A 24,609-nucleotide genomic window follows, 5' to 3' on the forward strand; every position below is an offset into this window, starting at 1 on the left:
AGCTTGTTTCAACGTTACACACCTTGGAGCTGCATCTTGCCTCTCATTTCGACCTGGAGGTCTATTTATGTTTAGAAAAGAGGCTATCAAGACTGACTGTGAGTAAACTTTGCTTATTTCTTGAGTGCTCTCCACTCCTCGTCATTGTCAGGACCTGGAATTATCCGAGCAGACAGCACGAGAGCCTGTGGCTAAACTGAGTGAGGAAACATCTTGACACCTAACTTGCACGCCGTACAGCTAACAATTATTTTTTAAGCAACAACGTTTTGCAGTAGTGTCGAATATAGAGGCTACTTACCACGTTTACTACTGTTACCTGACAGAATGAAATTATGAAATTAGGTTTTCACCTTTACCAGCGATTGCTGCTCCTCTCACCTGTGCCGCTGCTACTACTAGCGGCAACCATCTTCCTTACCACCAGCAACCTGCACTGGGCGCAACTGCCCCACGGCCTGAGTGTCATCATGTCAGCCCACCAGCCCAGCAACACCTGCCAGAGCAACACCTCCAACGACCTTTGTGGAGTTTGCGACCTAACAGTGAACTGGTCGCACCGAGGAATCACTTGCGACTCGTGCGGCATCTGGTTTCATGTCCAGTGCCAACGAATTGGCACCCGGACCTACAGCAACCTTGGAGACGAGGACATCACATGGCACTGTGTGGTGTGCGGTAATGCAAATCACAGCTCCACTGCGTACGACCTCCATGGAGTTGAGCAGGAGTTTGGGCTTAGCTCTGCATCATTGCCACCGTCCAGTGATGGCTTCAAGCCCCTACACTCCTCCACTCCAACAAGAAGCAGCCAGCAGAACAAACGCAAGTCTAGACCATTGCGGCTACTGAACATTAATTTTCAGTCGGTGACAGGCAAGAAGGCAGAACTCGCCAACCTCATCATGACTGCCAAACCTGACGTAATTATTGGAACGGAGACATGGCTCGACCCAAATGTCCGAGACAGTGAATACCTGCCGCCCAATTACAAGGCCATTCGCAGAGACAGAAATAGAAGAGGAGGAGGCGTGCTAGTCGCTGCACGCGAGGACCTACAGGTTACCGCAGTGCCTGACTTCAACACCGACTGCGAGATTTTGTGGACAAAGTTGTGCACCCCTGGCAATAGAGCATTGTATATCTGTGCTTATTACCGCCCCGACGTTTCCGACAAGAGAAGCATGGAACACCTTGAGGCATCGCTGAGGAGAGGCATCAACGGCATGGGAAATGCCAACGTTGTCATCGCTGGCGACTTTAACCTCCCTGGCCTAGTATGGCCTGAGGCCACAGTAAGACCAGGATCAGCATACCCGGCCCTTCATGAGGAGTTTGTGGAACTCACATTCGACCTGGGACTGGAGCAGGTGGTTCACCATCCAACACGCGGCGGCAACTTTTTGGACCTTGTTCTCACCAACGCCTCAGACCTCGTCCCTCGAGTCGAGGTCATGCCGAAACTGGCTGACCACGAGGTGGTGTACTTCGAGTTTCAGGCCAAGGCCACCAGATCCCCGAACATCGCCCGTCCTGTCCCCCTATATGCAAAAGCAGACTGGGACAGCATGAAGACCGACATGGCTGCCCTCATGGAGAAGATTGACAGCCTTGACCCTGCCTCCCCTGTTGATACCCTCTGGACGACCTTCAGAGATGGACTCCTGCAGTCAATCAAGCAGCACATACCACACAAGACTGCAAAACACAAGCAATCCTATCCCTGGATTACATAATTATGACCTACGCAAACTTATCCGCATACGAGACAGAAGATACAGACTTATGAAGACGCAGGGAACAGAGGCTCTGAAGAAAGAAGTAAGGGATCTTCAAAGAGAGGTGCAGAAGCAGCTACGTCGAGCTTACTGGAGATACGTGGGAAATCTTTTCACCCCAACGGACTCCGAACAAAGCACGCAACCCAGCATGAAGAGGTTCTGGACTTACATGAAGCAACTGAGGTCCTCCGCCTCTGGAGTCCCACCCTCAAAAGCAGAGGGCAAACTAGTGACTGAACCCAAGGCCAAAGCAGAGCTCCTGAACGCGCAATTCAACACAGCTTTCAGCAGCGGCAAGGAATACACGCAAGCCGAGTTTGAGGAGAAGTGTAAGATGGCCACCGACTCCAACTACCCACCAATGGACGACATCCTGATCACCCCCAACGGCGTCGAGAAACTCCTTGCGGACCTCAACCCCACAAAAGCGACGGGCCCGGATGGTATCTCACCAAGAGTGCTCAAAGAGCTTGCCCATGACATCGCTCCCATCCTGACTCCGATTTTCAAGCGCTCCCTTGACAGTGGCGAGGTACCCTCAGACTGGAAGCAGGCCATCGTCACACCCATCTTTAAGAAGGGAGAACACTACAACCCTGCGAATTATAGACATGTATCCCTGACCTGTGTATCTGGCAAAGTCCTTGAGCACATACTCGTTAGTCACATCATGGACTTCTTGGAGCAACAGCTGATCCTCACCCCTCAACAGCATGGCTTCAGGAAACAACGCTCATGCGAGACCCAGCTGTTAGAGCTTATCAACGAGTTGGCAGCCAACCTGGATAGGAACGGCCAGACAGATGTCGTGGTGATGGACTTTGCCAAGGCATTCGACAAGGTGAACCATTCCCTGCTAGTCCATAAGCTCCATCACTACGGCATCAGAAACTCCACCAACTCCTGGATTGCCAGTTTCCTACATGGACGGAGCCAATCAGTCGTCGTGGAAGGGTCAAGGTCAACCAACATCCCGGTCAAGTCAGGCGTACCACAAGGATCAGTCCTCGGACCTTGTCTATTTCTGATCTACATCAATGACTTGGCTGCGCGGGTGTCCTCCACGACTCGACTCTTCGCCGACGACACCATCGTCTACAGGCTCATCGCTGCCGCCAGCGATCATGCTGCCCTTCAGTCCGACCTACAACGACTAGAAGAGTGGGAGTCACAATGGGACATGACCTTCCACCCCGACAAATGCAGTGTGCTCACAGTCAGTAAGAAGAAGAAGACCTCCGCACACCAGTATACGCTGCACGGACACGCCCTCGAGAATGTCATCTCCGCGAAATACCTTGGAGTGACAGTGCAGACAGTGCAAGCAGATCTGAAGTGGGATATTCACATCGACACCATCGTGAAGAAGGCCAACCAGACCCTTGGATTCCTTCGCAGGAACCTCAAGATAGGAGCAGTCCACACCAAGGAACTGGCCTACAAGTCCCTAGTGCGACCTTTGCTGGAGTACGCATGCACAGCCTGGGACCCCTCCTCGCAGAAGAACATCGCCAAGATCGAAGCCGTACAGCGCAGGGCAGCACGCTACGTTCTCCACCGACATCGCAACACCTCAAGTGTCGGAGAGATGCTGCAGACCCTCCAGTGGCCCTCTCTTGAGCAACGCAGACGGACGTCCAGACTGTGTATGCTGTACAAGATTACCAACAATCTCGTCAAGGTCAACTGCGACGAGCTCCAACACCTCCCCAGCAGATCAAGAAGAAGCTCAAGAACAAACACCAGAGCCTTCAACAGGATCCCAAGCAAGACCGATACGAGACTGAACAGCTTCCTCCCCAGAACCATCAGGGAGTGGAATGAGCTACCAGAGGAGGTTGTCAGCGCGGCGACAGCAGCCGCCTTCACCTCCAGCGCATCCCACCACTGCCAGCACCTGTAAACAAAACCCTGTACCCTGTCCTAGGCCACCAGTAAGTAGGGTCGATGAAGGCTAGGGCAGCACCGGCAGGGGTTTAACCCCTGCAACCGCTCCGGCCGCCGGCTTGGCCTAGCCCGAGACTTGAAAATGCTGTGTTGTCCTGCCCCCCCCCCCCCACCCCCCTCTCCCTGCAAATTAGGTGACTTTTTTTTTTTCTTCCGCAACCCTCCAATGCGCCACTAATAGTCGGAACGTTGACCCTGGGCGATGGAAGAAGAAGAAAAACTGTCAAATCTGACCACCAAAAAAAAGAAAAGGAAAGGCCCTGCTTCTCCACGTGGGGTACGAAACTCAAACACACACACACAGATATCCTGAGGCCATAGCGTCACCCCTAAAATGTACTTATGGACTGAGCTGTAAGCGATTGGACTCGTCTACTTTGGTCAGTGCGGGTAGGGAGGGCTGTTCCAAGTACAAAGCGAATGTTCGCATGATCGCCCCCAATATGCATGCAGCGAAGAGATGGGTCCATTTACTTGAAAATAGGTAGAGAGGGTAGAATTGAGTTCGCCGCGAACAGTTCGCCGCAAACATAGCGTTGCCTACAACATGAAAACTTTTTGTCTCTTCGCGAACAGAGCGTCAGCTCTATGCAACGCACCTCAGTAGTTTACTCTGAATCGCTCTACACACACACACACGCACACACACACAGACACACATACACCACGACCCTCGTCTCGATTCCCGCTCTATGTTAAAACATTTAGTCAAAACTTGACTAAATGTAAAAAGGGTTGAACTGGGAAGTGGTGTGTGTGTGTGTGTGTGTGTGTGTGTGTGTGTGCGTGCGTGTGTGTGTGTGTGTGCGTGCATGTGTGTGTGTGTATGTGGGTGTGCGTGCGTGCGTGCGTGCGTGTGTATGTGTGTGTAATTGTCTAATGAGGGGGTTCCACAGTATCCAACATGCCCTTCACAGTGGATTGAGCAAAACAACTCGGGGCCATTGACCTTCCAGGAAGCGAAACGAAGCATGCAGTGTATATACAGTAGTGCTTTAAACGAACTGGGTCCCCATAGTGAATGGGGGACGTATTGTTTCCGTTTCATGGTTATCTGCAAGGGGAGTGTAAATTGGAATGCGTTTGGTACGGAGTTGCGCACTTTTGGCACATCGCGCCTGCCGTATTGTGTGTCCCCCTATTGTCTTTTGGGAGAATGAAAGGCCTTGTTTGTCTAGAAGACCTTTTTTCAGTAATTTCCTGAGTTGAGCCTAAATAGATTGAAAAGTGTGTGTGTGTGTGTGTGTGTGTGTGTGTGTGTGTGTGTGTGTGTATATTAGTGTGCTTTTGTTTGGCGGAGTAAGTGTATCCGTGTCCTCTCTAGTGTATCACTTCCTCAAACACACACTCAAACACAGGCACACACGCGTAGAAACACACACAAACGTAAGCACGAACGCACGCACATCTACAAAAAAAAACCTCCACACACACACAGGCATACACACACAAACCGTTGATGGCATACTTTTTTTATTTTCACATGTATTATCACAATATCAACAAATGAACAGACACACAATTTTGTTATACTCCATAACGATGGAAAAATACCCAATAGATTATACATACTGACAAAAGCATAGAAACCACAACATAGAAATTTAAACATGTATCACAATTTTCCTTCTGAGCTGAACTAATCTTGACAACGTGCACGTGCGCACGCGACATATATATATATATACTAGATGATTACCCGCTTCGCCGGGTACCGGCTTCGCCGGGAAGAAGTAGAGCCGAATACCAGGCTGCGCCTGGGACCCGGCTTTGCCGGGTGTACGCCGGCTTTGCCGGCGCACGAAGGAAAGGAGATAAACGCGCAAAACACTGGAGACCTTCTAAAAATAGTAACATGCAGTGACCTTCTAAAAATAGTAACGTAGTAACGGGAATATGGATTGACGCCACACGGAGGAAGGGAGATAATCGCGGCTGAAAACACTGGAGAAGATAAGGAAGAGTTACTGGTAGTGGATCCAGACCAAAAAAACCAAAATCGGTTCAGCGCGCACAGCGCTGCGCGCTGAGAGCACGTGTTGAAATATCTCATCGACTAGGTTGTGTCCAGGGTGTACCTGAATATGATCACCAAATTTGAAACAGATCCATCGAGAACCTTGGCCGCGCATCGCGCACAAACACACAGACACACAGACACTATCAATCAATCAATGACGCTTATATCGCGCATATTCCGTGGGTACAGTTCTAGGCGCTCTGCAGTGATGCCGTGTGAGATGAAATTTTATACGGCCAGTAATTGCAGCCATTTCGGCGCATATTTACCTTTCACGGCCTATTATTCCAAGTCACACGGGTATAGGTAGACAATTATTAACTGTGCCTAAGCAATTTTGCCAGGAAAGACCCTTTTGTCAATCGTGGGATCTTTAACGTGCACACCCAATGTAGTGTACACGGGGGGGGAGTTCGGACACCGAAGAGAGTCTGCACACAAAGTTGACTCTGAAATAAATTTCCGCCGAACCTGGGATCGAACTCACGCTGACAGCGGCCAACTGAATACAAATCCAGCGCGCTACCAACTGAGCTATATCCCCGTATAGTCGTATATATATATATATATATACACACAGTAACAAACAGGCATGGATAAAAACCCACATGGTTAGGCAGATAGCGAGTTTGAACGTTGGATTTTGGCAGCAAACCATATCTTTTTGGCAGCAAACCATATCTACTTTCTGTCCCAGCTCAGATCGTCTTCCACGGCGCGCGCGCGCGCGTGTGTGTGTGCGTGTTCGTTCGTGTGTGTGTGTGTGTGTGCGCGAGAGAGAGACTGAGAGAGAGAGAGAGAGAGAGAGAGAAAAGAGAGAGAGAGAGCACTGCTGATACTAATTCGTCATTAAAAATTCATTACGATTCAATTAACGGGTCGTCGTCTGCCGCGTTTTGACAAATGCGTGATTGAACCCAGTTTGGAAGTATTGCCTCTACGTTGACTCATTAATGGCAAAATACACCTGCGTAGTTGACGCGTGCAGTGTCATTGCAGCGGGCAACCAACCAATCAGTGCGATGTATTCAAGGGGGACAATCTGCTCTTTTGTCAAAGAAGAATTCGTGTCTCTTCATGTCAAATTTTGTCAACGCTTGTAGACGGCCATTTATCAATACATGCTTGCCAGGTGTTGCGCGTGTGTTCATGTCATGCATAGTCAGGCCATCGTTACGTTTTAAACACATTTTAGTACAAAAAGGAGATACTGGTCACCAAAGACTTAAATCATTGTGAGATCGCATCGATGCGTTCTACTTTATATCTCTTCAATTGTTAATTTTCTTCAGTTGTCTCGTTGGTGTAATGGATAAGACCCGGAGGTACGTGGTTCGGATTCAGCAAGTTCCGTTTTTTTAATTTTATATTATTTTTACATTTAGTCAAGTTTTGACTAAATGTTTTAACATAGAGGGGGGAATCGAGACGAGGGTCGTGGTGTGTGTGTGTGTGTGTGTGTGTGTGTGTGTGTGTGTGTGTGTCCGTGTGTGTGTTTAGAGCGATTCAGACTAAACTACTGGGCCGATCTTTATGAAATTTGACATGAGAGTTCCTGGGTATGATATCCCCGGACTTTTTTTCTTTTTTTTCGAATACCTTTAATGACGTCATATCCGGCTTTTTGTAAAGGTTGAGGCGGCACTGTCACACCCTCATTTTTCAATTAAATTGATTGAAATTTTGGCCAAGCAATCTTCGACGAAGGCCGGGGTTTGGTATTGCATTTCAGCTTGGTGGCTTAAAAACTAATGAGTGAGTTTGGTCATTAAAAATCGGAAACTTGTAATTAAAATTATTTTTTTATTAAACGACCCAAAAGCAATTTCATCTTATTCTTCGTCATTTTCTGATTCCAAAAACATATACATATGTTATATTTGGATTAAAAACAATCTCTGAAAATTAAAAATATAAAAATTATGATCAAAATTAAATTTCCGAAATCGATTCAAAAACTATTTCATCTTATTCCTTGTCGGTTCCTGATTCCAAAAACATATAGATATGATATGTTTGGATTAAAAACACGCTCAGAAAGTTAAAACGAAGAGAGGTACACTAAAGCGTGCTATGAAGCACAGCGCAACAGCTGCCGCGCCAAACAGGCTCGTCACTTTCACTGCCTTTTGCACTAGCGGCGGACTACGTTCAGTTTCATTCTGTGAGTTCCACAGCTTGACTAAATGTAGTAATTTCGCCTTACGCGACTTGTTTTTATTAACTTTGAACAGTACAAAACAATTTTGACACATGCTATGGATATGAATCAATATTAATGTGACACATTTATTCTTTGTTTGTTTTTAAGTTCTCTACACCTACCCCACAGAACAACTTATACATTTTAAACAACCACTACAAGGACAATAATTCAAATTGTCACTGAGAGCAGAAAGGTTACTGTTTCCGAAAATTGCAATCACTTTTTTTAACGAAAAAAAAATCCGAATTATGTCGCAATGCTCGGTGGTAATGCTCAAAGTTTAAAAAAAGAAAAGTGTTCGTATAGCGCACTTTAAAGGAGAGAACTTCCAAATTTCAATGTCAACTCGCAATTAAGCTCCCCTGTTTTTTCACGCTACAAAATCAATGACACCCGCGACATTGACGCTGTGTGTTCGAACTCAGGCACACATAGCACGCACGCAACATTACCTCTATAATCTGCAGTGCGTGTGTGGTCCTGCTAAAGTTACATAGGTGAGCGCCTGGCCTTATGAAGTAGGCATCGGTCAGTGTGGAGAAACTACGACATAAAGCTGCGCTCTGGATGGTATTACCGAAATAGCCGTCCTTATCTCACGGATCCACCTCCAAAATGATTAATACTGGGGACGAACGACTTCTTCTCCATCTTTTCCTCAGAGAGTACAGCAGCCAAATCCTCTTGATATTCTCCGACAAATCAGGAAGTAATACATCAGAATACCCCGCACCCATCCCCTCTCAACCTCTAGTTTCCTCCCCAGAGCAAAAAAGGAAATACTTCGGAGAGAGAAACAGCGTTGACTTGACTTTACCCAAACGGAGACGCGTGTCTCCTCCTGCTTTCCCAGGGCCCCAGGAAGAAAACTAGAACACGCTTGAAAGGTCAAAAGCACTTCAAAAATACCACAAAATCAACAGTAAGTTCTCACAAATCCACTCCGGCAATTGCTGTCATTAGATCGGACAGGAGTAAGAAGCCATGCTCTAAGCTGTCGTCAGCCACGCCGTCTACTTCTGCTTCCCGCCACGTGACGTAGTTCGCATGCGCAGTAGTGGAATCACGTGACTACCAGCGGCAGGACCACAGTACAGTGAGACCTCTTTTTCAAGACCTTCAAATATCTGAAAAAGTAGGCCGTAAAAGAGAGGGAGTCATAAAAAAAAAGACATTTACGGACAATATAAAAGGTAGTGTGAACAAATGTAGGTCTACATTTGGAGGGAGTCTTCAAGTAGACTGTCTTAAAACAGAGGTTTCACTATACTCTTGCAAATAGGGGAAGGGCTCCTAATATGGACCGGCTCCTAATATGGACCACCTCCTGTTCTAACAAACTAACGGCGCTAGAGCGCTCAAAAAAGTTGTATTCGCTGTATTCACCCTCTCTGGATAACTTGCACATGTCAACATAGTTGCAGAAACACAACTCTCAAAACCGTAAGCCTAGCTTTATCTCTTTTTACATTTAGTCAAGTTTTGACTAAATGATGTTTTAACGTAGAGGGGGGAATCGAGACGAGGGTCGTGGTGTATGTGCGTGTGTGTGTGTGTCTGTGTGTCTGTGTGTGTGTGTAGAGCGATTCAGACTAAACTACTGGACCGATCTTTATGAAATTTGACATGAGAGTTCCTGGGTATGAAATCCTCATACGTTTTTTTCATTTTTTTGATAAATGTCTTTGATGACGTCATATCCGGCTTTTCGTGAAAGTTGAGGCGGCACTGTCACGCCCTCATTTTTCAACCAAATTGGTTGAAATTTTGGTCAAGTAATCTTCGACGAAGCCCGGACTTCGGTATTGCATTTCAGCTTGGTGGATTAAAAATTAATTAATGACTTTGGTCATTAAAAATCTGAAAATTGTAAAAAAAAATAAAAATTTATAAAACGATCCAAATTTACGTTTATCTTATTTTCCATCATTTGCTGATTCCAAAAACATATAAATATGTTATATTTGGATTAAAAACAAGCTCTGAAAATTAAATATATAAAAATTATTATCAAATTTTTTTTTTCGAAATCAATTTAAAAACACTTTCATCTTATTTCTTGTTGGTTCCTGATTCCAAAAACACATAGATATGATATGTTTGGATTAAAAACACGCTCAGAAAGTTAAAACGCAGAGAGGTACAGAAAAGCGTGCTATCCTTCTCAGCCCAACGAATACCCCGCTCTTCTTGTCAATTCCACGGGCACTGCCTTTGCCACGGGCGGTGGAGTGACGATGCTACGAGTATACGGTCTTGCTGCGTTGCGTTGCGTTCAGTTTCATTCTGTGAGTTCGACAGCTACTTGACTAAATATTGTATTTTCGCCTTACGCGACTTGTTACATTTAGTCAAGTTTAACATAGACGGGGAATCGAGACGAGGGTCGTGGTGTATGTGCGTGTGTGCGTGCGTGTGTGTGTGTGTGTGTGTGTGTGTAGAGCGATTCAGACTAAACTACTGGACCGATCTTTATGAATCTTGACATGAGAGTTTCTGGGTATGATATCCTCAGACGTTTTTTTCATTTTTTTGATAAATGTCTTTGATGACGTCATATCCGGCTTTTCGTGAAAGTTGAGGCGGCACTGTCACGCTCTCATTTTTCAACCAAATTGGTTGAAATTTTGGTCAAGTAATCTCCGACGAAGCGCGGACTTCGGTATTGCATTTCAGCTTGGTGGCTTAAAAATTAATTAATGACTTTGGTCATTAAAAATCTGAAAATTGTAAAAAAAAATTGTTTTTTATAAAACGATCCAAATTTACGTTCATCTTATTCTCCATCATTTTCTGATTCCAAAAACATATAAATATGTTATATTTGGATTAAAAACAAGCTCTGAAAATTAAAAATATAAAAATTATGATCAAAATTAAATTGTCCAAATCAATTTAAAAACACTTTCATCTTATTCCTTGTCGGTTCCTGATTCCAAAAACATATAGATATGATATGTTTGGATTAAAAACACGCTCAGAAAGTTAAAACGAAGAGAGGTACAGAAAAGCGTGCTATCCTTCTCAGCGCAACTACTACCCCGCTCTTCTTGTCAATTTCACTGCCTTTGCCATGAGCAGTGGACTGACGATGCTACGAGTATTGTTGCGTTGCATTGCGTTCAGTTTCATTCTGTGAGTTCGACAGCTACTTGACTAAATGTTGTATTTTCGCCTTACGCGACTTGTTTGTTTTTGTTGGCGCACATCTCTCTCTCTCTCTCTCTCTCTCTCTCTCTCTCTCTCTCTCTCTCTCTCTCTCTCTCTCTCCCGCCGAAGTATCTATGGATGACAGTCAAGTCTTGAAGCGGCATTAAAGCTTACTGAATTCACCTTCTATATCTATATGTTCTTACACGATCTAGGCGTACCTGACTCTCTCTGTCTGTTTGTTTCTCTCCCCAGTCCATCTGTGTGTGTGTGTGTGTGTGTGTGTGTGTGTGCGTGTGTGTGTGTGTGTGTGTGTGTGTGTGTGGGTGTGTGTGTGTGTGTGTGTGTGTGTGTTCTCTTTTTCTGACGCTTTCATGAAACAGTACCAAACTCTCCCTCTCAATATTCAGTATCCTTTCTGACACCCCCCCCCCCCTCCCCCCCAACCAGGGCAACTCAACTTCCTAGAAGATCATGGACACGGACACATACCAACATACCCAGATACACACGGTCATATCAACACACGAACAGAAGAATATCCACATCCACACAACCGCGATTTGTGCTCAAGAACACATCAGCACCCAAACTCAATCACACTCAAACATACACGCATGCCCGCACGCAAACACAAGCACATACACATGTAATTATATTGGATAATACGTTAAACAGCTTGGCCGAACAACAAATACTTGTAAACAGATCGTCACTCCAAACCTGAAAACGTTGTAGAACAGTCATTACAACACTTTCAATTTCCTTGAGCGTTAAAAAATCGATTTAGTTTTACGGCCGCATAATGACAAGCAACAGTAGTATACTTTGAACTTTTGCTTGAAAACCGCAAATCGTTGTCAGATCTAACCTTCTTTTGTTCTCTCTTTTTACATTTAGTCAAGTTTTGACTAAATGTTTTAACGTAGAGGGGGAATCGAGACGAGGGTCGTGGTGTATGTGTGTGTGTCTGTCTGTCTGTGCGTGTGTGCGTGTGCGTGTGTGTGTAGAGCGATTCAGACCAAACTACTGGACCGATCTTTATGAAATTTGACATGAGAGTTCCTGGGAATGATATCCCCGGAAGTGTTTTTCTTTTTTTCGATAAATACCTTTGATGACGTCATATCCGGCTTTTTGTAAAAGTTCTTTTCTTTCTTTATTTGGTGTTTAACGTCGTTTTTAACCATTCAAGGTTATATCGCGACGGGGAAAGGGGGAGATGGGATCCGGGAAAGGGGGGAGATGGGATAGGGGAAAGGGGGGAGATGGGATAGAGCCACTTGTTAATTGTTTCTTGTTCACAAAAGCACTAATCAAAAAATTGCTCCAGGGGCTTGCAACGTAGTACAATATATGACCTTACTGGGAGAATGCAAGTTTCCAGTACAAAGGACTAAACATTTCTTACATACTGCTTGACTAAAATCTTTACAAACATTGACTATATTCTATACAAGAAACACTTAACAAGGGTAAAAGGAGAAACAGAACCATTAGTCGCCTCTTACGACATGCTGGGTAGCATCGGGTTTTGTAAAAGTTGAGGCGGCACTGTCACACCCTCATTTTTCAATCAAATTGATTGAAATTTTGGCCAAGCAATTTTCGACGAAGGCCGGACTTTGGTATTGCATTTCAGCTTGGTGGCTTAAAATTTAATTTATGACTTTGGTCCTTAAAAATCTGAAAATTGTAAAAAAAAAATTTGTTTTTAAAACGATCCAAATTTACGTTCATCTTATTCTTCATCATTTTCTGATTCCAAAATCATATAAATATGTTATATTCGGATTAAAAACAAGCTCTGAAAATTAAAAATATAAAAATTATTATTAAAATAAAATTTCCGAAATCGATTTAAAAACAATTTCATCTTATTCCTTGTGGGTTCCTGATGCCAAAAACATATACATGTGATATGTTTGGATTAAAGACACGCTCAGAAAGTTAAAACGAAGAGAGGTACAGAAAAGCGTGCTGTCCTTCTCAGCGCAACTACTACCCCGCTCTTCTTGTCAATTTCACTGCCTTTGCATCGAACGGTGGACTGACGATGCTACGAGTATACGCTCTTGCTGTAAAAATGCAGTGAGTTCAGTTTCATTCTGTTAGTTCGACAGCTTGACTAAATGTTGTAATTTCGCCTTACGCGACTTGTTTGTTTTTGTGTTTTTTTAAAAATTTTTTTTTAAAGATGACGAGCAAAGCATACGACTGTATAAACATCAAGCAACATCCAAATTCAAAAATCCAAAAATGGCAGAAGATTACAAAAAATCTGTTAAATTATTTCTTCTTTACAAATGTCAATAACGATGATTTTCAATGCTTCAAACGCATTTCAATTACGGGAAAAAACACTCATATTTCACGCAGTGGAATGAGAAAATGTTCAGACGCTGTACAAGTGAGACAAAAGATGACTAAACAGCTTAAAATGTATTCCGTGTTCTAAAATGTCACATCAATTATAAAAATACATGTTTACGGAATTGCTCTGTACGTTGGGATAAACAAAAAAGTTGTCCGATTTTTTTCTTTATCTGCGATCTACAGCGTTCACGTAATACATGTCCATTTGAACCTGTGTTTTTTTCTCTGTCAAAAACAATTCATTCGGTTGAGACGAGCAACATGATTACAGAATGTACACTCTGGCTCGCCACAGATAACCATGAGGTCCTTCCCATCAGCGCTAAATTAACAACTTTCGGGAATGTCTGTAATTAGAATTTATTTGCCCTTGGAAAGCTTTAGTAACATGCGGTCAAGTCACCTTTCTAAAACTACTTCCAGTCATCTCACCTTTCTACACCCACAGTCATTTGTGTATGTTTGTTTGTTTAGAACATGCGATTTGACAACGTATCCCCGGCTTGACTTGTAGAAAGATGAGACAATTCCACGACAAATGCACAAAGAAGATCTTTCTGCCACAAAACAGGACGCCTTACATGCCATCAATTAAAACTCTGCCCAAAAGACCAACAACGTTATAATTATTCAAGAGACGTTCATCACAACATCGGATTTACAGTTTGTCAGCTGTACAAATACGATTGAGCAGAAACTTACAAAAATGTTCAAATACTTTTAGAGTTGGTAATATCATAATATACACATTTTATATCATGTATTCTACATCGTCACACCATATATACAAACAGATAGTGGTTGGCAGGTTTCTTGCTTAGTACCAAGACAATAGTTTAGCAGCAACTTACATTAAAATACACAAGTTTTGTGGAAATAAATTTAGCGTTGTCAAAATCCATCCATATAAGATCAAAATGTGATACCATTGTTTTACATCGGATTTACAGTTTGTCAGCTGTACAAATACGATTGAGCAGAAACTTACAAAAATGTTCAAATACTTTTAGAGTTGGTAATATCATAATATACACATTTTATACCATGTATTCTACATCGTCACACCATATACAAACAGATAGTGGTTGGCAGGTTTCTTGCTTAGTACCAAGACAATAGTTTAGCAGCAACTTACATTAAAATACACAAGTTTTGTGGAAATAAATTTAGCGTTGTCAAAATCCATCCATATAAGATCAAAATGTGATACCATTGTTTTACATCGTAATGCCATATATTTATGTAGCACAGACACTCGTACAATGAACGCAGTAACACACAAAAAGTATAGTAGCTTGACATTTTTCACGTAATCCTAATAATGTTTACAAATGATGTCATATTCTAAAAAGAACCACTACCAATTAGAATGATTATAAAGAGCGCGAAAGAAGGGTCACGTGATTAGTCCGTGAGTCGCCATCTTGGTAGTGTTCAAGAGACGTGGTATTGATGCCAGAAGTTGAAGTAAGTGAAGTTCGAGTGAAATCCTGCGTATTTTGTAGTGGACTGTCCGAAAAAGTGACCACACATACATGGTGTCAGAAGTGGCAGCTAGTTGTTGAGCAGAACCTTGTTTCAAACAAATACGCTTTGGTTTGTTGAAATGTTATAGAGTAGGCCAAAACCAAGAGAATGAGATCCACGCTGAATCGGTCTCGCGTGACTGCCCTGGGCTTTAGAGACAAGAAATAACAAGAAACAACATTTGTTGAAATAGTTTTAGCATTGACAAGAACATAAGGTCAAAGTACTTCACATAGTTATACCATACACTTCTGTAACACAGACAGTGCCAACACGCTTGACAAAGACGTAGTCTTTGGCCATCTTTCACGTAACACTAAGACACACATTGAGCAGACAAATAATTATATTTAAAAGATATACGTTTTGTTGAAATAGTCTTAGCTTTGACAAGAGAACAAGGTCAAAATGTCATACTAGGTTTTTCAGATCGTCATATACCTTCACAGATGATGCCAACAACGTCTAAACAAAACTGTAGCAGTTGCCATTTCCCCCTCAATACCATGTACCAGACACTAGTAATCGCAAGGGTTTTACGGGGGGGAAGAGATCAAAACGAACTCGGATCTTTAAAGTATTCCTGGAGGTATCACAGGTCTGCAATTTAATTCCGTTGCTTCTCGATTGACGAAAAATACACCCTGTACAGACGTGCTTTGTTTTCTTTCTAAGTTCATTTTCATCAAACTTTTAGTTGAAACAGACTGGTGCACAGCTTATCGTCGGCTTTGAGGACCAGTATTACAGTAATCCTGGTTAATCCCTCTACGCTTCCTGTTCTTATTTTGTCATTTCAGGATAATTAACTTTTTCACGTTGGCACCAGGAAACAACGAGCGGATTCTATGTGATCTCATGTCATGGAGACGGATTACATACGAGATTAAACAGAAATATGTGTACCGTAATATTACTCTCACTGACTTACGCTTCGAGCTAGAGATTATTGTGCCTCTAAGACACAGGATTTGAAGATCTTTCTCCTAGTTTTAGCTTTTTTTCTGCTTGTTTGTCTTATTTTTTAATTCACCTTAAAGGCACAGTAAGCCTCCCGTAAACCATCACAGATACGGTCAGGCCTTTACACACAGTACAAACACCCTTTCATTTAAACACTCACCGATTGAGAACATCCTAGGTGCCCTCCGTAAAGAGCGAACAATTTTCAAAGAATTTATTTTTGCGTGGTTTATCTTACCCCTGAGCCATCGTGAACCCGTGTGATCCAGTTTCCCTTTTTCACAATGTAGTCATCAGTTAGTCATTTGAATGCGACTCGATGTGAGCTTATCTACAATAGCACGTTTTTATGCACGAAGCAAACGGCTGTGGTTCACAAGAACTCTAGCGATGGCTTTTGACTGTTGAGAGGAACGGCGATATGCATAAACCGTCGTCTGTTACGACCCTTGCGTGACCCTGCTTCCGGGCTTTTCTTTTTTCAAACTTTCACAACTTCGAATTGTACTGATCTTGTCTTGATGAAAAAAGAATTCTTTTATGATTAAAGAATGTTTATCCTACATACGTGAGAGAGACACCCGTGAGATAATAATCGTTCAAATCACACGTGTGTATATCATGTAAATGAGGTCATGTCAAGCAAGTCTGGCAGGGACCTGTTTTTCCACTGCTTATGATGCCAAAGTCACCGAGACAAACGTCATTATAGAAACACAAATTGCGCTCGCTAATTACCCTCGATGAATCTTTAGAACTAACACGTCACGCCACACTTTCAGAGTGACGTTTCTTTGCTTTGACGTAATAGATTGCACGAGGCTTTAGAAGAGATCGAGGTTCTAAAACAATCGTCTTCAATTTAGCTGCCTCGAATGCAGGACATTTTCAGTAAAATACACGTAAGTACAGTATGTAGGATAAACAGAATACTACATGGCTTGCTGTTCCGTACCAGATTTACACTCGTTGCTTTTTCAAATAGTGAACAGCTCGCTTTCGCTCGCAGTTCAATATTTAAAAAAACAACTCGTGTAAATCTGGTACGACACAGCAAGCCATGTAGTATTCTCTATTTGTGTAACAAGCTGTCAATTTATTATTTAGATTTTAAAAGTTAGGTCTAGCGCAAAAACGCACCACGGTCCAAAAACATTCTGATAATCATCGATCCACGGCTATCGCCAGTTTACATCGATAGAATGAGACCCGAAGGGAAGTAACTCATTTTTGACCTGAGTTCAGGATGGGTCCAAAAAGTGTTCGAGACAATCTGCAAAATTAATTCTTTAAAAATTGCTCGCTCTTTACGTAGGGCACCTAGGATGTTCCCGTTTGGTGAGCGTTCAAATGGAAGGGTGTTTGTACTGTGTGTAAAAACCTGACAGTATCTGTGATGGTTTAAGGGAGGCTTACTGTCCGGGCGTGATTTCCGGTATTGAATATTCATAACAGCCGTCCAGCACCAAAACGAGGCGCCATTGTTGCAGACGACCAAGTCCACGAAAATAAATTCTTTGAACATTTCTCACGCTCGACAGAAAGCAGCCAGGATGTTCCCGTTCGGTGAGCGTTCAAATGGAAGTATGCTTGTACTGTATGTAGACGGTCGGGGAGCTCTGTGATGGTTTACGGGAGGCTTACTGTGCCTTTAAATAGTTGACGCCTTGTTCTACTCTTTTCATCCCTATGACGCGGTACGCCTGGATCTGCAGTAAGGGTCATGGTCATGGTCCAGATACAACGTCATCTCTTGCTCTCGCCTGGTATAAATCTCACAACTGTTTCCAGTCCACGTTGAACATGTCACAGTGGACAAGAACATCCGATACAATACAATTCATTTTCTTCACGAAATGAGATTTTAAGAGAAAACGGCGATCACGTCAACCCCCAGAGATCTGTCCAGGCTTTTACACTATTACATCCTTCCACTTGGACACATACAAAGTTGGCCATTATATAGTACGTTTACTATTGCTCGTAACGCAAGTTGTTTCCATTGTGGTGCTCCACTCACAGGGTCGCTTTCACAAAGCGTTCCCACTCTGTCAAATCGAAGTAAGTCAACCCCATAGGTCCGAGGACAATTCAGTCTCATTCTCTACTTACACGTCACTGGCACACACGCATACCAGTTCTCACTCTAATATCGCGGCACCTACCTTCTTACCAAAGTAAGCCTGGCCCATTTTGTCCACAGAAAAGTCAGCATCATGTTTTTCCCGCACAGTGTCACATTCAAAACCCAATTCTCACTCTGTGACTGTGAAGTCAAAAATATAGTTAACTGATTTCAAACCACAGCAAGTCGGGCTCAAATGTCCGGGGACAATAAATCATTGAGCATAATTGTTCGCCCATAGTGTCACAATTGCAATACAGTTCCCACTCTATAAAAGTCAGGTAAAAAATGTAGTCACCTGACTTCAAACCAAAGCGAATCAGCCCCAATTGTCCAAGAACAGTACTCAGCATCATTCTCCACTTATTATGTCACACTTGCATGCAGGTGTCACGAACTGAAACCTCTGCTGAACAATCCTTCTCATTGCGGTCAATGCGCATGCGCCAATCTTGGACTTAAAATGCGACCCCTTGACCGAACGAACCCTGGGTTAGGGTTAGGGTTAGGGTTAGGGTTAGGATTAGGGTTAGGGTTAGGGTTAGGGTTAGGGTTAGGTTGTTCACGACCTGATTAATCTCCCCATGTTAGCGCATGCGCATTGACAGCAATGAGAAGGATTGTTCAGGCAGAGTTTTCAGTTCGTGACACAGGTTCTTCTTCTTCGTGTCTGTTCTTCTTCTTTTATCTTCTTCTTCTTCTCCTTCTTCTTCGTTGTTCGCTCATACAGGCACTCCGGTCCTCTTGCGATAATTATACTGCTGTCCTTCGAAGGGTCTCCTTTTCGGTTCATACATTATCACCGTCAGGTAAACAAACTCAAGTCACGTAACTTCAACCCGCAGCAAGTTTGTCCCAAACGTCGAAATATTTAAGGGAGTTAGCTCCAAATGTCCGAGGATAGTATTCACCATCATTCCCCGCTTACAACGTCATACTCAAATGCATCGGTTCCACCTCTATAAGAGTCAGGTCTTAAAGGTCGAGTCAGTTGGCTTCCAACCAAAGCCAGCCCACCAGCAGCGTCCGAGATCAAAGCGGAGACGCACTATTTCGCATTACTCCGCGTGCATGGCGTTGACAACTGTTCACCATTCTTTCATTATCTGAGAATTACAAAAAAAATCAGTTAGCTTCAAGCTGAAGCAAGTCCACCACCAGCGTGTGAGATCAAAGCGAAGACGCACTATTTCGCATCACTCTCCCCTTGCGCGATGCGCAGTGCGCCTACATTATCTGTGTATGCCACGAGGCGTTCGTAAAGATGCGCAGTTCACACCCCACTCTGTGTGTGTCACAGCTATACCCACTCTGTCACCATCAGATCAACACTGTTCACTGACTTCTCACCGAGGCAAGTTCATCACAGCTACCAGACTGACGTCAAGGTCAACGGGCTTCAAACTGAAGCAAGAGAACCCTCATCGTCAGAGGCCTAACTGAAAAATGCTCAATTCTCCAACAGTCTGAAACCGAAGCGAGACTACCCTCAGACATTTCAGAGGTCAAGGTCAGCGGACTTCAAACCGAAGCTATACGATCACAAGAAGTGCCAGAGGTTACCGCAAGGTCAACAGACTTCAAACCAAAGCCAGACCGCTACCAGAAGTGTCCGAAATCAAAGTCACCTGACTTCAAACCGGTGACCTTACATCACCCCCACCACCACCACCACCACCAGAGGTTAAGGTCTTCATGGGGATGTAGGAGTACTTCTCGCTGCCCCGCTTCCCGTCACGGTTGCCATCGTTACCAGAGGCACAGCTATTGTTCACCACAGCCGACTTGGAGCCTCTGTGACCTTGACCCCCGTTGCGATGCAGAAGACTGCCGTTGGTCCCTGCTCCTCCCCCCTCGTTGTCGTCGTCACGGGGATGGAGACTGGTTCCCATGGTGACGCCCCTTGAACTGATCTCGGTGCCAGCACGCAATAGGTTGCGCCTCGTGCACGTGCGTTTCATCTGCGCGATGACCTGCGCAAAGGATAAAAGCGGGTTAGAGAAGAGATTTGAAGAGTGTTTTGTGTGTGTGTTTGTGTGTGTGTGTGTGTGTGTGTCCGTGTGTGTGTGTGAGTGGTGGCGGGGGGGGGGTGGGGGGGGGGGGGGTGGGGAGGGAGGGGGGGGGTAGGGTTTTCGGGGAGTGATTCGTGTGGTGACGTTGTATACTGCGTGCGCGCGCGCGTGTGTGTATGTGTGTGTGTGTGTGTGTGTGTGTGTGTGTGTCTGCGCGAAGTGGTGGTGGGGGGGAGGGGGAGGGGCGTTGGGGAATGTAAGACAGGCAATTGAAATTAAAAAAACACAAATTGTAATTATCATTAGCATTATTACTGCCGAAATGGCAAACTCCAGCGTGATATATGCAAGTAGAAAGACGATCGTGAAAAATAACAAGTCGCGTAAGGCGAAAATACAACATTTAGTCAAGCTGTCGAACTCACAGAATGAAACTGAACGCAATGCAATTTTTTCAGCAATGACCGTAGTCCGCCGATAGTGCAAAAGGCAGTGAAAGTGACGAGCCTGTTCAGCGCGCTAGCATAGCACGCTTTACTGTACCTCTCTTCGTTTTAACTTTTTGAGCGTGTTTTCAATCCAATCCAGTCCACCGCTCGTGGCAAAGGCAGTGAAATTGACAAGAAGAGCGGGGTAGTAGTTGCGCTGAGAAGGACAGCACGCTTTTCTGTACCTCTCTTCGTTTTAACTTTCTGAGCGTGTTTTTAATCCAAACATATCATATCTATATGTTTTTGGAATCAGGAACCGACAAGGAATACGATGAAAGTGTTTTTGATTTCGAAAATTTAATTTTGATCATAATTTTTATATTTGTAATTTTCAGAGCTTGTTTTTAATCCAAATATAACATATTTATATGTTTTTGGAATCAGAAAATGATGAAGAATAAGATGAACGTAAATTTGGATCGTTTTATAAATTTTTTTTTTTTACAATTTTCTGATGTTTAATGACCAAAGTCATTAATTAAGTTTTAAGCCACCAAGTTGAAATGCAATACCGAAGTCCAGCCTTCGTCGAAGATTGCTTGGCCAAACTTTCAATCAATTTGATTGAAAAATGAGGGTGTGACAGTGCCGCCTCAACTTTTACAAAAAGCCGGATATGACGTCATCAAAGGTATTTATCGAAAAAAAGAAAAAAAGTCCGGGGATATCATTTCCAGGAACTCTCATGTAAAATTTCATAAAGATCGGTCCAGTAGTTTGGTTTGAATCGCTCTACACACACACACGCACAGACACACACACCACGACCCTCGTCTCGATTCCCCCTCTATGTTAAAACATTTAGTCAAAACTTGACTAAATGTAAAAAGGAGATTATTGTAAAATATTACACGGTTAACATGCAAATATGAGTGGCCGAAATTATGTACATCATAAAGCTGTGTATTCATCACTCATAAAGTATATTACATGTTAATGACAGTTTACAATATTGTCCATTGTATATAAAATGATGGATACAAGTTAAAGCAACGAATGCACATTTTGACTCAAAATTAATAATGAGGAACATGTTTATGATTTATACCGGGAAGAAAGAAAGAAAAGGAAAGAAAGCAAGAACGAAATAAAGAAGGAATGAAGGAAAGAAGGAAAAAAAGAAAGACAGGGAGGAAGGAATGAAGGAAAGAATGAAGTAAAGAAAGAAGGAAAGCAGAAGAAAGAAAGAAAGACGACTAAGACTTTAAAGACTTTGAAGACAAATGTCAAGAAAAGAAAAAGAAAACAAAACGTCTGGAGCATCTCGGAAAACTGAGCACACAGCATCTCTCCCAACTGCGCTACTGAAGCGGACATATGAGCTCACTTGGAGCAAAAACGTCCATGTCACCAAACATTCCTTCTTAAAATAATTAAACCAAAGTGCAAAACAAGGCCAGATATTCACGATTTAATGATCAGTGCAGCCAGCAAGCCATCAGAATAAAGTCAACAAAAGGAAGGTGGGGAGGAAGGTGGGGGGAGGGGGTGTAGATTCATGTCTCCAAACCGGACACAGATTTAGACAACAAAAACAAGCACATGCGCAAATTAACATTACTGATCTACGACACCGGTGTGCAGGGGAAATCGGACCATACTCACAACCACATGCGTGCATGGAGAAGCAAATTGAAAAAAAAAATCTTCCAAGGCAAAATAAAAATAAACCAGATGAAACAAAAAGAAAAGATATAGACAGAAAAAAAAGAAAAAGGAGAAAGAGGAAATAATACAAGAAAAAAAAAGTGTTTAACATTTCATCACCAGAATAATAAAAGAGACCAGCAGGTAAGCCACCCCGACTTAAACAAATGCGTATTCCATGAGTTACAAAGCGAGTTCATGATATGCAATCATGCAAAAGCGCCACTTGGGATTACAACCCCGCCAATACTGATGGCATCAAATGCCTACATTTTCACAATGACTTTGCGAAGAAAGCTGTAGACTCTACAAACAAACGTCAACGATAATGAATCAAATCATTGACAAAACAAAACGTTACGTTCACAGATATATCGACCCAGCGGTCTCTTAAGTACACAGACAACCACTAATTAGACAAAACTCATCTTGACAAAATGTTCAGCGGTCTATTTGTTTTTGGATTTCAACGATAATGTTTTTTTCCCTTAGAGTATTCGTAGTAGGCCTAGTTGTTATAACTTTACTTCAACAAACGAATTCTGAATTACGCTCGGAAAATTAAAGACAATGAAATAGTATTCATTAACTCATACAAAATTGCAACATATAACGATGCACCACCATAAAACCAAAACAAGCTAGTTTAATTATCAAAGAAGAGCTAAATCAAACAGAATGGCTACTCGATAAAACATGTAGGCTACTGTAATGAAATAGTTTACATAACACAGAAACTGCATGATCAATCCTTTGAGGTACACTACTGAAGGTGAAAAAATGTCACATTTCGCTAAAACAGACGTCAGAGAAGAGGAATGCGTATCACTATCAGCTTTCGTTGTTTATTTAAAAAAAAAATGAATAAAAAAAATAAAAGAAGAGAAAAAAAAACAACTCACACCTCCCCCCACCCTCACCAATGCACGTTGTCAAATTCTCCATCAAGACAAACAGGAATATAAAAAATGATAAAAAAACCCCAAACATTCCCTGTCTTATTTCCTTCCCATGCCCCCTTTTTGTTTCTTTTAAAGTGTTCTTCTCTCTCAAGCTAAACCGATGATGAAATTAGCTTTCAATGAATATTCATACTGCTAAGAACGGCTACTTTCACCGGGAAAATGTAGCCTGCACGACAGAGTAGAGGAAGGGAAAACGATGTATGGGAAAAAGAAACGGGTGGTGTGGTAGGAATGGAGGTTAGGACCGGTTGGGGTGACGGTTGGTGGGGGGTTGGGGGTTGGGGGGTGGGGGGGGGGATGGGTTGGAGTAGGATTGGCGACAGGGGCAAGACATTACGGGAACAGACTACAGCAGGTCAAAGAATTTAACGTCAACCTCTGACTATTACAGTGTTCTAGATGGTCGAACGTGTAGCAAAGACCTGTACGTGTACGTAGAGGTTACATGCCGAGTCTCAGTGATTATTAATAACAATAATGGTCGAAGTTGGCGGATCATGAAAAATGCGAGCTTCAGCGAGCTTTTTCATGACCGCGAACTGAGACCATTATTTTTAATAATCACTGAGACGAGGTGTGTAACCTCTTTATTCCTCCTTTCTTCAGTTATTCAAAGAAAACAGGAGTTTTTGTGCGAAAGTTTGATCGAATCCGAATCACTCAACCAGTCAACCTGCGCAGGCGATCGATTAATGCGCGGTTGTATAGTTCCGTGCAAATCATTCCATTCTGTTAACACTTCTTGTCAGTTTCCCTGTTTTAGACTAAAATCAAGTACACAGATATGCTGTTATTCTGCTGTGGCGGTAAAGGCAGATATTGTGTGTTCTGTTTATGTTTTAGTATCGTGTTAGGATAATGTTCTTTCGTCAAATGGGACTAGCAGACGAACTTTTGCACCCGTGTTCGAACGTTAATTACTGTATGAAGTTCAGTTTTCTGGGGAAAATAGTGTATGAAACCGCTTTATGTTGTTTAAATTGATGAGATGTGTGCATTTTGTTGCGTGTGATCTTTTTATAAAATGAAATATTGTTGAAAACTGACCGTCGGATTGCAGTCAGTGTTGTCGAAGAAACTGCGTTAAAAGAAGGGGAACTACTCTTGTCGGCAAGAGTATGAGTTACTTGCCTTGGGAATTTGCTTGTGATGAACGGTGTGTGCACGGCAGATCTAGATTCAGAAAACAACCTAACTCATGGATTTTATATGGAGATTCATGTGTTCAGGCCTGTAGTTGTTAATTTAAATGCGGTATGTTTGTATTGTTTGCTCCAGAGATGTATATTTCGTACGTATAGAGCGTTCGGAACTTTTCAGTCGCAAAAGTAGTACCAAAACAGAACAGCTTCTCAACCCATTGCGCTATCGAGGATTCAGGCTGTTGCTGGGTCGTTAT

General features: G+C 43.0%; 2 protein-coding genes across 2 annotated transcripts in view; one reads left to right on the forward strand and one right to left on the reverse strand.

Annotated features, from left to right (window-relative positions):
* The first annotated feature begins 335 nt into the window (after positions 1 to 335).
* Positions 336 to 1,736, forward strand: LOC138983090 (uncharacterized). The gene has a single exon (XM_070356498.1). It carries the CDS (start codon positions 336 to 338, stop codon positions 1,734 to 1,736), a length of 1,401 nt encoding a protein of 466 aa, XP_070212599.1.
* Positions 1,737 to 11,991: 10,255 nt separating this feature from the next.
* LOC138981879 (calcitonin gene-related peptide type 1 receptor-like) overlaps positions 11,992 to 24,609 on the reverse strand; it is a gene marked incomplete in the record, with an annotated part of 32,470 nt that continues 19,852 nt past the window's right edge. Inside the window, 1 exon segment of the mRNA XM_070355019.1 lies at positions 11,992 to 20,068. Within this exon segment, the coding sequence (XP_070211120.1) occupies positions 19,730 to 20,068 (339 nt within the window).

Source organism: Littorina saxatilis, linkage group LG12, assembly GCF_037325665.1.
Source record: "Littorina saxatilis isolate snail1 linkage group LG12, US_GU_Lsax_2.0, whole genome shotgun sequence".
Taxonomy (NCBI): Eukaryota; Metazoa; Mollusca; class Gastropoda; order Littorinimorpha; family Littorinidae; genus Littorina; species Littorina saxatilis.

What these genes read in the sequence shown, in the direction of transcription:
- LOC138983090 (XM_070356498.1), top strand. Translation starts at nt 336, where the DNA reads ATGAAATTAGGTTTTCACCTTTACCAGCGATTGCTGCTCCTCTCACCT.